At 41.3% G+C, this 13,752-nt stretch overlaps 1 protein-coding gene across 2 annotated transcripts in view; it reads right to left on the bottom strand.

Annotated features, from left to right (window-relative positions):
- The window catches only part of zbtb16a (zinc finger and BTB domain containing 16a), a 144,120-nt gene that overhangs the window by 17,906 nt on the left and 112,462 nt on the right, over positions 1 to 13,752 (bottom strand). For both annotated transcript variants that reach the window (XM_034889029.1, XM_034889030.1), the window contains exon 5: positions 230 to 400. In XM_034889029.1, coding sequence (XP_034744920.1) covers positions 230 to 400 — 171 coding nt within the window. The remainder of the gene's footprint in view (positions 1 to 229; positions 401 to 13,752) is intronic.

The raw sequence follows: 13,752 nt of genomic DNA, 5'->3' as shown, positions 1-13,752 counted from the left end.
TCTGATAATGATGTCTCTCAGAGGCTTGTTCAAATACTTTGAGTTAAAATGTGAGCCGACCCAGAGGGGATTACACATTCCCATCTGATATGGAAAGGGTCAAGGGATTCCCTAGAATGAGCTGAAAATGAATACGCTGTGGAGCACACCAAAGCTTTCATTCTAAACCAAGTATGAAATTTAGGCCCTACCGCCGTAGTGAAGATGGCTAGCGAGTGCTTCCACTGACCTGTGTGTGAGCGTAGGTGACGCTTGAGTGCAGTATGGCTGGGGAAAGTCCGGTTGCATTCACTGCAGATGTAGCTGCGAACGCCGGCGTGGACTTCCATGTGCTGCTGCAGTGCTGTCTGCGTCTGGAAACGCTTCCCACAAAGCAGGCAGAATATGGCCATGTCCGAGCCTGCAGAGAAAAACACAACAGGTTGAGTTAGTGGTGAGATCCGTTAAGCAGGATTGCATTTCTTAAACCAACAGCCACTGATTTATTGGGTCTTATTTTCATGATTTCATGTTTTCTTTCATGGTCTTTCTGCATTTCTTTTTAGTGATGTCCAGACATAGTTGTAATAAAGATGAGAGTTCGGCTTTACAATGCAGGAAAAAGAGCGCCGTCTTTGTGAAACTAGCCAGTGGTTGTCACCTTCCCCTACAGTACTTCAAGATAAAGCCACAGAGACAACCATTGCTAGCTTTGCTCAAACAAATCCCACTAAAGGTTGATGCATGCACACAATGATCAAAAAACAGGATACACTAAAACGGTGCGATGTCGGGGGCTCAGACACACAGTTTAAAAAAAAAAAGTGCCTTCATAGGTTTACATGAAGCAAACTGTATTTATAGGATTAAAGGTGCACACAGTACTCACGCTTCAGGGTGGGTGTGTAGGAGATAAAGATCTCCTATGCAATACTTCAATCGAATCTTGACTCAAGTGAGCACTGTGCATTTTTCTCCAGCAGAGATAAAGCGTGCACACTTGCAAGCACACAAACACAGGAACAGACACTCAGGCGCACGTTGCCTTGAACACACTCCCTTCACACTTTTTCAATTACCAGGCTGGGGAAAACTCTAGGGAAGGACTGAGTGTTTGGAGCTCAGTTTCTATTTCATCAGTCAATAACACATCTTTGGGGCAAAGCTGACACTAATTTAAAAATCTATGAAGAGCAGCCCGCCTCATGTTCATAACCATTGGAGGAGGAGGAGGGCCCACGACAGCCTACACACCAGATCAATCACTGTCTCGGCTGCTCTACACGCTGAGGAACAGGGATGGAGGGAAGATGCACCGCTGGAGGATGATACAAGCAGGAAAGATAGAGAAGAGCTGCTGGATTGCAAGTACAGATAAGAGATTCAGTTGGCAGTAGAGGACGGTGATGTACAAACCAACAGGGGAAAAAACAAATCTCATTTTGGTGCATGTAGGGGAGAGAAATAAATATTGACAAATCTTCCCGTTCTGACCAAAGCTCTGTCTCTGGGTTTCGTTTTGTCTTGCACAGTATAGGAAGCAGCTGTGTCCGCAGCAGTGGAGAACTTTGTACTAGATCTTTGTTGAACACTCATGACTGAAAGCCTGAGGTACGAATCCGTCCGCCCCACAGGTGAAGAGGATTCCTAACATGTAGGCGATCCGTTGACCTTTTCTCTAGGCCAGATACTTTTACACAAGATATATTTAATTCTATAGAAGCCGATTGACAAAACATAAACATATATTTTTTTTAGGCTATGGATATGAAAATGTTTGCAGTGAACAGGTTGGTACGTTGAATCTTCACTGGTCTCGCGATTCAATTTGATTACAGTTATCTTGTCAATGATTTGAATGGATTTGATATCATGATGAAACCCTGATGAGTCCCCTCCTCAATATTATTATGTATAGCAGAGTCAGACAGATATACTGTATGATTTCCCCTCTTTATGCTATCTGCGCTGTATGAACACACTTCCGGAATGAAGCGGAGAGACAGTAGACAAAAAGGCAAAAACAAAAAGAGCGACCCGAAAATCAACAAGTTTATCAGTGAGCAATTTTAACACCCCTAGTATGTTGTAAACCTTTTTTGCAAAATGTTTTTATACTGCATGGCTCTTTAAAATGGGCACAACGCTGTTGATTTAAACATGGATTCAGCGATTTTGGAGGTCCCACCATCCCGGTTCTGTATATGGGGCTCATTACCTTTCAGTTATTTCCATTACTCGTCTCATGCTACCAAGTTCTCAACCCTGTTTTGTAAACTGGGATTGTAAACTGCATCCCGTCTTCCATACCATTGGACTTTTACCCAAAAGGCTTGAGACACATTGTGTATATAACCAGTGACAAGATGCAGACTCAATTGTAAATGCAGACTAGTTCATACATGTAATTAGTGCTAAGCTAGTTTTCTCCTGTGTTGTGATTTTCTCTTCTCCTCCTCTGCTTTGATCAATGAAGAGGTTATTGACTGGGGTCGATTGCTGCTGGAATCCCTCTAGGACTCCAGGTACTGAAGAGGCTTTGATTGACAGGCATGCCTCCTGTTCACTTCCATTGTCATTGTCTACCGCATTCTCCTTCTCTTAGTTTATCGTGGACCAGCTCTGTCAGTGGAAGAAGAGAACGTCTTTCTCCAGACCAAATATTATCCCCACATTAAAGTCATAAAGTAACACGCTATTACTGTTGTTTGAAGGGGAAGAGAATGAAAATGGCCTGAGTGGTCCTCAGCCAGAATAAGTGAAAGAGACAGTATGGGAGGAGGGGAGGTGGATTGAGAGAGATTTTGGAATTAGAGGGAACAAAAACACGGTTTGGAATGTAAAAGGTTATCAGACCTGTGACCTAAGGTCTAGGCTTAGGAGTGGATATGGTGGAAATATGAAACCTACATACCGACACACACACACACACACACACACACACATGCACGCACACGCACGCATGTACGCATGCATGTACGCACGCACGTAGAACTGGATGCTTTCTGTCTTCAAAAAAGCTTTGATGTTTAATACACTCACTGCCACACATAGACCACTATAAAAGACTTCAATAAGAAAAAAACATGCCTAAAACATTTGACTTTGGTATTAAACAATAAAACACCGGTATAGAAGCATCATAAGAAAAAAGAAGGGCACTCAGAGAGAGCAGACCTCCGCCAGGGCCATGCTCTCTCTCTTACTGGTATCAAAATTGAAAAATAAGTTGTGTATCTGCCTTGTCATTCGGATGCTTCTCCAAAATGTAATGGGTTTGTCCTTGGCCCATGCTACAGCCTTCCACAAAGTTTCCGGAAAAATGGGTCTGTAGTGTTTTTTCATAATTCTAATAACAGACAAACCAACCAATAAACACGCACACAAACTGAAAACAAAGGCGGAGGTCATAACTGCTCTCATGAAGCTCTGTATAGTTAATGCAAACATACTTGCAAGCTTCAGACTTGTGTGAAGCAAGATCTTTATTTTATTTCATACGTTTATTTTTGTCTCGGGGTTTTCTAGCAACCGTCAAACATGATGGTGGGTAGTAAATGCAAATACAAGCTTCGAAAGATCCTTTCATAAAACTGTGGGTGACATCACAGATGTTACATTTATGCTTTTTAACAGTATGTGGAAAGCTACTTGCTATCGTTTCCCCTTCTGCAAACCACAGTTGGTTGTAAAGCGTAGTGCGAACCCTGATTAGTGTTAGACAAAATTAAGTGGTGCAAACTACACCGTCAGTGCAGGGAATACTCTGTGTGTATGTGTGCGTTGCAGCAAAGTGAGGAAAGGTGTTGTCGGCCTCTGATAGATGAAGAGAGCAGTGGAGAGATAAAAAAGGAAGGGAAGGTGGGAGAAAAGTAGTTGACCCAGGCGGTCCATTACAGTGTAAAATTGAGTCAGCCCAAAGTGACACCTGAAAGGAGGAGCTGCAGTAGCCAGAGTGGTGGGGGGTTCTTAGTCTCAGTCCTGTTTGGCTGTTTTGGAATAATTTACCTCCTCTAACCAGCTCTCTCTCCTTCTCCCGCCATCTATTTATAAAAGGCTCGGGCAGCTTGTGGCTGTTTGTGTGTGTGACCGCGGCAGTGCCGGCAGTATCTTAATGGGCCTGGAGTGGCAGGGCTGCTGTTATTTAAGTGGAGGACGGACATAGGCCGGTAATGGAGAGGAATACTCCCCGATGGGAGGTGACAGTGGCCGGATGGGCACAGAGTAGAGAAATGGGGTAGAGGCTGGCCAAAGGTAGGCACTTTTACTGTTTGTGATGTGCAAAAGGGCAGCCTGTTTTCATGAATTATACCTTCAAAAAGCTAAGAAACATTAAGCACTATAATGAGTAAGCATTTCAATTACATAAGAATACATAGGGAGGAGGTTGGGGAGTCTGTGTGGGTCATAAAACACAGGACTTTAAAGCCAGGGAGCGGAATTCGTTTCCCAGGGAAAACAAAAAACTTTCACGCGGGAAATGCATGCTCCTTGGGAGTGTTCTAATCCAAATCAAAATCTTTTTTCTAAAATTAGTCATTTTGGTGGCTAAACGTAACTTTTGCAGCCACATTAATGCCGACCTTTTGTTGCAAACATAACCATAATAAACCCCCAAAACGACCAGCATTTTGGAGTGTTCTGTACCCGGCTAAAAGATCCCTCTCCTACTCTCCCACTCTGGTTTTGTACGATATCTAACATCTTGGTGTGCATACATTTTTGTACTATATCATTCACCGTTCATGAAAATGCGTTGACCAGGGGAACCAAGCACCCACCTCTGACCTCAAACACAAACTTGTAATGCATTCGATTTTCATTTCCAAATGAACTCTTATTGTTATCACTAGTCACCACATGTGACACAACAAACCAACCAGGACTAAAATGTTAAGGTTTATAACTATAAAAAGTGTAAATTTAAAAATGCCACCACCATGGCCAAAAACTCAATCAAATGTTGATGTGACTTGCCAGTTTAGTAGCACTTAATATGAATTGGCTTTGGTTGACGGTGCATACATAAAAACAAATTTAACATTAACACAGAATCAAATAATACATACATAGATACATACATACTGTACATACATCCATGAATAACATAACTATATAACTTTAAGAAAAAAAAAGATTAGTGCAGGATTTGACAAAATGTTGATGGTTGTGTAAAAGTTCAGGAGTACTTCAAGGTACTTCTATTTCATACAATAACTTCTTAATGGGTGATTTTACTCCTTTTATGGTTTGTCTTGACGCCCATTTTTTAAAGAATTACTGCTCTATTAAGAGGAATTACACCTTAAAGAAGCGACTGAGGTTGACTATATTTGAGTCAGTAATTTCAGGCAACTTACTCACAAGGAGGTGAGAAGTAAAACCATAACAATGTTTGACTTTAACAACTCAGATGCATGCATCATGGTGAGCGTCGCAGTCCTTGCCCTCCTGCTTCAAATCCGTCCTGAAAGGCTCGTGTTTCTTGGACTGCAGTCAAGGCAGTTAAATGCGTCCCGACTGTGGCCTGCAATGGAGCGCGCTGAACGGAGGACCTGCCAGAGTTAATGAGGCAGAGAGCAACGGGACCTCAGCACAAGGTGTTCAATTACAGGCCATTACCGCAGCCCCCAACCTCTGTTACTGCTTGCTCTTGTCAATAGCAATCTATAATAAGCTATAGTTTATCTATAGAGAGAGGGACTAAATGTAGGCTTCTGTATCCTAACACAACCACATTCATTGTACGGGTTTCAATTCAATCTCAGTGGGAGATCAACATAACTACTAAGTGGCTTGAGTGATTTAAAGGCATATTCATATAACATATATCGGCTTTTAAACCACTCATCATAGTCCCATTGTGCCTAACCAACACACAACAGTCTGGGCTACCAATATCAGAAAACATGGGATTCAGATTTGGCTGCCCTTCCTGTGTCACAAGCAGGATCATTGGAATCCTCCCCCCCATCTTAGTATAAACACCCAGGACTTAAGAAGTCCCATGCTAATCAGAGCACACTGGGCTTTTCGTTTCGGACGGAGCGTGAATACAGGTACATTGAGACAGACAGCATTGGAAAAGAATGTGTTTTTAAACATGTAAGCATAGTTGAAAGCCAAAATACAAGTATAAACCTAAAAATAAGCATACGTAATGATCTAACATATTTTAAGTGATCCTTCTAACAGCCAACGTAATAGATTTCTTCTTCCAGCTTTAATTCAACTGTGGTTATAGTGTCAAAACTTAACAAGTTGCCTCAAGACCCTTTCCAGATTTTTGCGGCAGTGGCGAGGAAAAACTTTCTTTTAACAGGCAGAGACCTCAAACTTTAGAGATTTAATTTAATGTTAGAAACTGAAGTGTGTTGCATCACTAAAATTTGAATATGATAATGTAGAACTTCATTTCTTGTTGAGAAAACATGCATCACATGTAGCACACAGAGTAAAAATATATTCCCCTCTTGCCTCGGACTATTCTTGCTTTTCACCAAGCTTCAACAACCAGTCACAACATCCATCCATCCATCCATCCATCCATCCATCCATCCACCACCCATCCAACCAACCAATTATCCAACCAATTATCCAACCATCCAACCAACCAACCAACCATCCATCCATCCAACCAACCACCCATCCAACCAATCATCCAACCATCTAACCAATCATCCAACCAACCATCCAACCAACCAACTATCCTTCCATCCAACCATCCAACCAACCAACCAACCAGGGGCTCTGTTGTGTTCTCAGCTCTGCTAGCTGCCACCATCTAACTGCCCGTCACCACAAACACCAGTCACAACAGTCCTGCCAGTGTTGGCAGAGGAAGGCGTGAGAAACAACAGCAGGGGTGACGTTCCCGCTGCTCTTTAGATTAGTCTGGACAACAAGTATTTGTTGTTACTCTCATCTGCAATCAGGCTTCATCGCACATCAGGTCACAAGCGTTCTGTAAAGGTCGCCAAGCACCTTTTTACTTATACGCCTCCATGGGGTGTCACTGGGGAAATGTCACGAGCGAACAAATAAATGCCTTCTGTAATTTACTCTCACATGAATCGGAAAAGGTCCCCAATGAAATGTTAGGGTACAGCCCTGACACTCAGGAATTCACACTGTCAGATCCGCTCTAAAATCCAATGGGGTTTTGCCCTGGCCCCCAATCAGGCCAGTAGTTTTTCCATTTATGTTGACAAACAGAAAATGTACCTCCAAACCAAAAAGCATACCCAATAAAATCTTCCCAGGAGAACACAAAAAACACCTAGTGCTGTCATGAGAATATTCTCTGACTGATTGCTAGATGGTGAAAAACTCTACATGTTTTCAAACTAATTTCTTGCTTTCCAAGTGTTTGTCTTCTTAGCCATCAAAACACCGGGGGAAAGCGCAAATGGCCAGCTTGTAAACTACGTTATCATGATGCACATGTAAAACCATTCTAGAACTTTCATTTCATTCTGAACAAACCGGGTACATGTGGATCAACTGTGAAGGGAAGCCACCACATAGGGGTGCACAGATGAAGAAATGAGGAAATAGGAATACTGTTGAAGTAGTTGCATGACATGTGTTGCATCCAAATTACATCACTCCACACAACCTGGGCAAAGCATCGGTTTGCCACATGCAAACTGTAGCCAATGGTTAAATCTAGGCAAGTAAACAATCTTGGTCAAAGCCCTGAAGTCTCTTCAAAATCCTGAAAGTTCCACACCAAGAGCTGTCAATTTGTTGTGTGAACTTGAGGAATTCAGTGTTCAACCTGTTGCTATGAAGATTTTTCTTGTGTACCACATCTTTCAGTTTTAATCCTTCTAGTCCAAATCACGCTCTTTTTGCCCAAATGTCCGTTTTATTCCGCTTTCTTTGTGTTGGAATTCTAACCTTCGGTGGATTTCTGAGGACTATGTATTAATTGCTCCTCAGATCTATAGAAGGGGCAATCCAGACAGCTAGCTATGACAAAGATTCAACTCTTATTTGGTGTATAATGGACTGAATAATAATATTATATATTTTTTTAGGATTACAAACAAAATTGGACAAGAACAAATTTTTATTTTAGGCATTAGAGAGCTTTTAAATCACAAACCACTGCATTACACTCTCTTCTTAGTATTAAATGACATGCTGCATGACTGTAAACACTAATACACTCAACATTAGTATTCAGAGTGGATTTTTTAGTATTAGTAAATAATATGGAACTGGGACACACTATACTATATCCGTACAAATTCAATCAAACACACCAGAACAAGTCATCGATTGTTTCACACAGAAAAACATCCTGACAAAATTACATTAGCCCAGTGATTATGATCAGTCCAGCAGTGACTTTAGAGCTTTACTGAATAGGGATGAGCTCAAAGAACCAATAACTCTTCACAATATTTATACTGGAATAAAATAAAAACAAGCATCTCTACTATGAGGAAATGCAACACACCCAGGCTGGCCTGCTGTGTCTTGTTGTGTTTGTTCCCTGCCTCCCAGTTCCATCGGGCAGTGATAATTCACGTCGGGCTCGCTGCAGCGCTGACATTGTAAGATGAACTGCTCGCAGCTAGATTAATGCCACCAGATGCCAGGCGAGATGCCATATTAATTACCCAGAGATAATGTCAGCACAACCATATGGCAGCTCAACTGGCCATTTAGTTGACAGGGAGAGGTCTTTATAGCAGTGCAAATTTTCTCATCTGCACAACATCATAGCCTCGCCATGTTCTCTCCCAGTCCCTACTGTAGCAACTGGAGCACTTCACTGCTATTTCACATTATTACTTGAGGTTATTGTAGTGTTAACTCAGGATCGGTGGGATGTTAGGATACAGGATATAGTACCTAAGGAATATTTAACGGTCAAATGTGTTTCAGTATTTAAAAAAAATAAAGCTTCAATCTAGACATCCAACAATGAATTGATGCCATCACAGATATCTGTGTAGCCAAAGTCTAAAATCAAAGCTGATTCCTCTGTGCCAGAGAGCTCCATTGTTGTGCAGAAAGTATTGAACATGTGGTTGATTTTGAATCAATTCTGCATACGCCTTCCTGCTGCCGTAAATACTCAGCAGAGCATCAAATATGTATTACTCTGAAGATGGAATTAGCACCCCCCCCCAAACAATTGTACTATTTACTTCAGTTTAGTCATATTTGCTGATAATTTGAAAATTACAGTTGCCATCCACTTTAGGAAATTTTCAACAATGAAACTATGTATTTGTGACCCATTTTTAAAGAATGATGTCTTCAGTAGCAGCACGTATGCTTGGGGCTGAGAGCCTCAGACAGGGCAGTGATGTCAGAAAGTATTAAGAGAAAGACTTACACATTTTATGAGGTTTGTTGACCACGAGAAAATAACTGCTGTAAAAATGCACCAACTAAAATGCTATAATTTAACTGAAGAATACGCTACATGTACAGTATATGGAAAAAGAAAAATCTGTGTTCCTGTAACACATCCACCTTCAACAAGCTTAAAAGGAATCTCAAAGCCTTCCCCTGCACGACTGCAGTGGATATAAATTCTGAAATGTCAGTAGAATTTATTTACCAGCATGTGTTTGTTTTTTTCCCTCACCACCATGCTGACTGTAAACGACGCAAGCTGGGAATTAATGTCAACGAGAGAAACCGTGGCAAAGCCCTTTATCGTGATTTACAGTTACACCTCCGGCTCCTTCTTCTTCTTCTTGTGGACTTGCGGATCATTTACAAAGACGGACCATACTTGCCATCCAATCCAACCGCACTCCCACCACCACTATCACCCCCTGACATCCCCGCCGCACCCACCACCGCCAGAGCACCCACTCACCCGCCCCACCCTCCAATCCTCACAAATCCGATTTAATCAGACAACTTGTGCAGTGTGGCTCGGAGTAAGAAAAAGGATAATTAGTAAACAGAGGAGCTACTCGCCAGGCTTCATTGGCATTCGCACCGGGTTACTGTGTCGCATTTAAAATGCAGTCTGATGAAGTCTACAGAATCAAACCATTTGTTACTCCTATTGAGGAGGCTTCGGGCTACTGGCAATTAAATTGGAATTAGCGCTGGGGAATGAGATACGGCAGATTCATACCAAGGAGAGGAGGGAGGATGGGAGGGAGGGCAAAGGCAACAGAGAGCGTTCTCTGTCTGGACCTGGCTCTGCTTTACAGTGGGTCAGATCTGGAAGTGATTTGGTTTCCTTTACTTTTGTTTATTTCCTGCATGACTTCAGTTATCATTATTTTTTTTATAACCAAAACCCTTCACCCAGCACTCCCGAGTCTCCTACACGTCTGATCCCTTCAAAGGAAAAAAAGGAATTGACGCTTAGGAAAAGAGCAAAAGTGACCAAAAAAGCAGTGCTTAATCAAGAAAAAACAAACATGAATGGTTGGCTTTGAGTGTCCACAATATCTGAGTGCTTTAACTTGGTAATGTGTATAAATATAGAAACATATGACTGCACTTAAACTGAGTCTTTGAGGAAGAGAGTGAAGAAACAAAGAGATGCCATTTGCTCTGCCACAGCTGACTGGGCACAGTGGAGCGCAGCATGGAGAGAGTCCACTGGCAGAGGAAAGGAAGAAGGGATAGATGGATGGATGGAAGGAGGGAGGAAGGAGGGGGGGAGAGATAAATGAAGTGGAAATGAGAGAGAACAGCTCCTATGCTACAGCTGGCCTCCCTCACTCTCAGCCAGCCTGGCCATGACAACTGGCCAGGGATGGGCCAGTGAGGTGGATCTGACTTCAAATCTACATTTCATATGCAGTTACAAAAATAAAACTTGTGATAATGCAGGCTACAATCATGGGAAAATGTTCATACCAAAAAAAAAACCAATATCAAAGGATATTGGAGGTGGACCCATACTTGATATATCAGCCTGTGCTGCATCAATTCTGACCATTCTTTAGTCTCTTGTATGTCACCAAACTTTATGTAAGTGAAAAGCAAAATTTCTGAATCCTTGATTAAATACAACATGCATTGTATGCAATATCAACACATTGTTGCATGGTACGGATTAAGTATATGTATGCAGTTGCACAGTTGAAGTACTGTGTATGTATTTTAATCTCTATACAGCGTGATGCAGTATGTATATTATCAGTTCTATATGAGAATATGTACTGTGTGCACCAATGTCCCCAAGACTAATACCTGTATGTTTAATAACGGTGGCTAATAGAGCATTACTGACTTGGTGTAAATTAAAATTTAATTTTCATTTAGACCTTTCTAAAAATTCCAAATGTGCTTTCAGAGAGAAAAACTAGAAAGTGAAATGATCATAGTAAAGTGTGTGTATGTGAATGTGTCTGTGTGTGTGTGTGTGTGTGTGTGTGTGTGTGAGTGGTTTGTGTGGAAACATAATGCACATATGCACTCAAATGCTTCATTCTCAAGGTTAAATACAAAGATGTTGTTCAAGCGAAGTCCATTACTGAAGGAAACCAATGAAAATAAATGACAGCATTCAGTGGGAGGTTCGAGTATCCCACGGAGAAATTTGCGCAGCTCGGTCATTTGTATCCCCAGTTTTCTCCACATAAAATGCTCAATTGTGTGTTTACAGATGGAGCACAACATTTGAGTGCAGTCCTATTTTTCTCTTTAACAGGAAATGGAGACATTTTTACTCTAAATATATCAGTGAATCTGTTGGCTGACGTAAATCCCAGTCACCGGTATTAATGATCTTGAACACGAAAAAAAAAAAAGGCTTCTGTATCTCTTCAGAGAAACTGACTCACTGGGTACAACAATAGAGGCTTTGCAAAACCTGCAAGGACCTTGATGCAAACTTAAACCGTGTACATTCACAAAAAGATTTCAGCTTTGATGGCTAACCACTGAAAGTAACTAACCTGTAGAAAAGACCTGAAGTCTATATTTTAGAGTTGGACACGTATTTGACCAGATGAAATGGAAGCGTCCTAGACCAGTATGTGCCAAAAACATCAACTCACGTTGGCCGTGTGTGTGTCACATCTGTACAAGTTAATTACTACAAGTCAAGGTGCTGTGTGGCTGATGGGCCGATAGGGGAACTCTCACTGTTTTAACACTCGCATCATTTCATTTCCTTCCTTTTCTCTCTTCTCTTTTGTTTGTCTCCTCCTCAAAAGGAGCCCGCCTGTACTTCCACTCTGCCTCACACATACTGTATGTATGTATGTATATATATATATATATATATATATATATATATATATATATATATATATATATATATATATATATATATATATTAAACGTAAGGCGGAACCGTAGCGGACTCAATTCAAACATCATGTTTAGCCAGTTCTGCAAACATAAAATTAAAGATCTCTAAAAGAGAAAGAAAACAATCACACACACAAAAAATAAAATACAGATAGGAAAACAGCTTTTTCTTTCAGCAACACATATGGTAAATAATATATGAATAGGATTTTTTTTTTTTAACCGGGTATACTGTAGGTAAAAATAATATTGCTTCCTATAGCTGTATTGAAATATAAAGTGGCCCGTCACCTGTTGAGTTGATGGTTCTGCTACATTTACAATTGTAATATGTCATATTGCTTTCTATTCAGCTTCAGAAGTAAATGAGACACACGTTGGGCATACACACACTGAAAGAACCGAAGAACTGATATGTATTAAAAAAAGCTCCAGGATTGGTTTACAGGTCATTGTTTCATGATTCCATTCAGTTCTTCTACCATTAACCAGGTGTGTGTAGCCTCAGGTCATTTATCGGAATATAGGAGATGTTAAGAGCTGTTGTCATGCTAAAGTGTGACATGGGGTACAACCACATTCTGCTTATGGCCCGACAAATACTGTCAGCCTTGTCTATTTCTATTTTTATATCTTTATATATTTGTTCGTAACTAGATATTATATATCTTGAATGACCTGCTCTACCATTTGAGCTATCCGGGCGCCCAATCAAATTTTTATTTAAAGTGTAAAATCACCAGTGAACATGGTCTCAGTGCACTTTACAATTAAATGAACACAGGGATAACAGACAGCAACACAACTATTGAACAGCAATACAGCCGTCCTAATAAACTAGAAAAAAATAGCAACACAAGACGATAGGTGAAAAAAGTTTTTGTGTGAAGGACGCAGAAAGGATGGCGTGTTATGGTTGGCTGTAGACGTGCCAACGTAGATTTAAAATGTCAACTGTAAACATTTGTGCCCCATTTTGTTTATCACACATGTTAATCCCAATTAAAGATCCCTAATCATAAGTAAAGGTAAAAACAAATACATAAAAGGTGATTTTTCCCATTTTTCAAATGAAAAAAAGAAGAAGGTTTGTGCCAGAATGACTGGGAGTGCTCCACCCAAACCCTGTCAACCTCCCGTCACCCCCCACCTTTACCCCCTGTCCTGCAAAGGAATTTAAAATCTCTCCTCGCCTTCCCAGGATTTATTCTTCTCACTGGCCATCTGGACAGTGGGGGCAAACAATGTAAAAGGAAAAGAGGGCTGGGGGGGTGCAAACCCACATTAGTCACAGGCTCTTAGGTCCTTCGGCCCATACACGCACAAAAAAGGCTGAAGCCAAATGACCCCAGCTCCCCCCTCACTTTTTTCCCCTCACTGTGGCTGCTGACATCGCCTTTCCTGCTGGACAAAAGGCTTTTAGCACCTCACTCTACTGTCCTGACCACCACACACACACACACACACACACACACACACACACACACACACACACACACACACACACACACACACACACAC

This window comes from Etheostoma cragini, chromosome 13 (assembly GCF_013103735.1).
Source record: "Etheostoma cragini isolate CJK2018 chromosome 13, CSU_Ecrag_1.0, whole genome shotgun sequence".
Taxonomy (NCBI): Eukaryota; Metazoa; Chordata; class Actinopteri; order Perciformes; family Percidae; genus Etheostoma; species Etheostoma cragini.
This window is presented reverse-complemented; position numbering and strand designations above follow the sequence as displayed.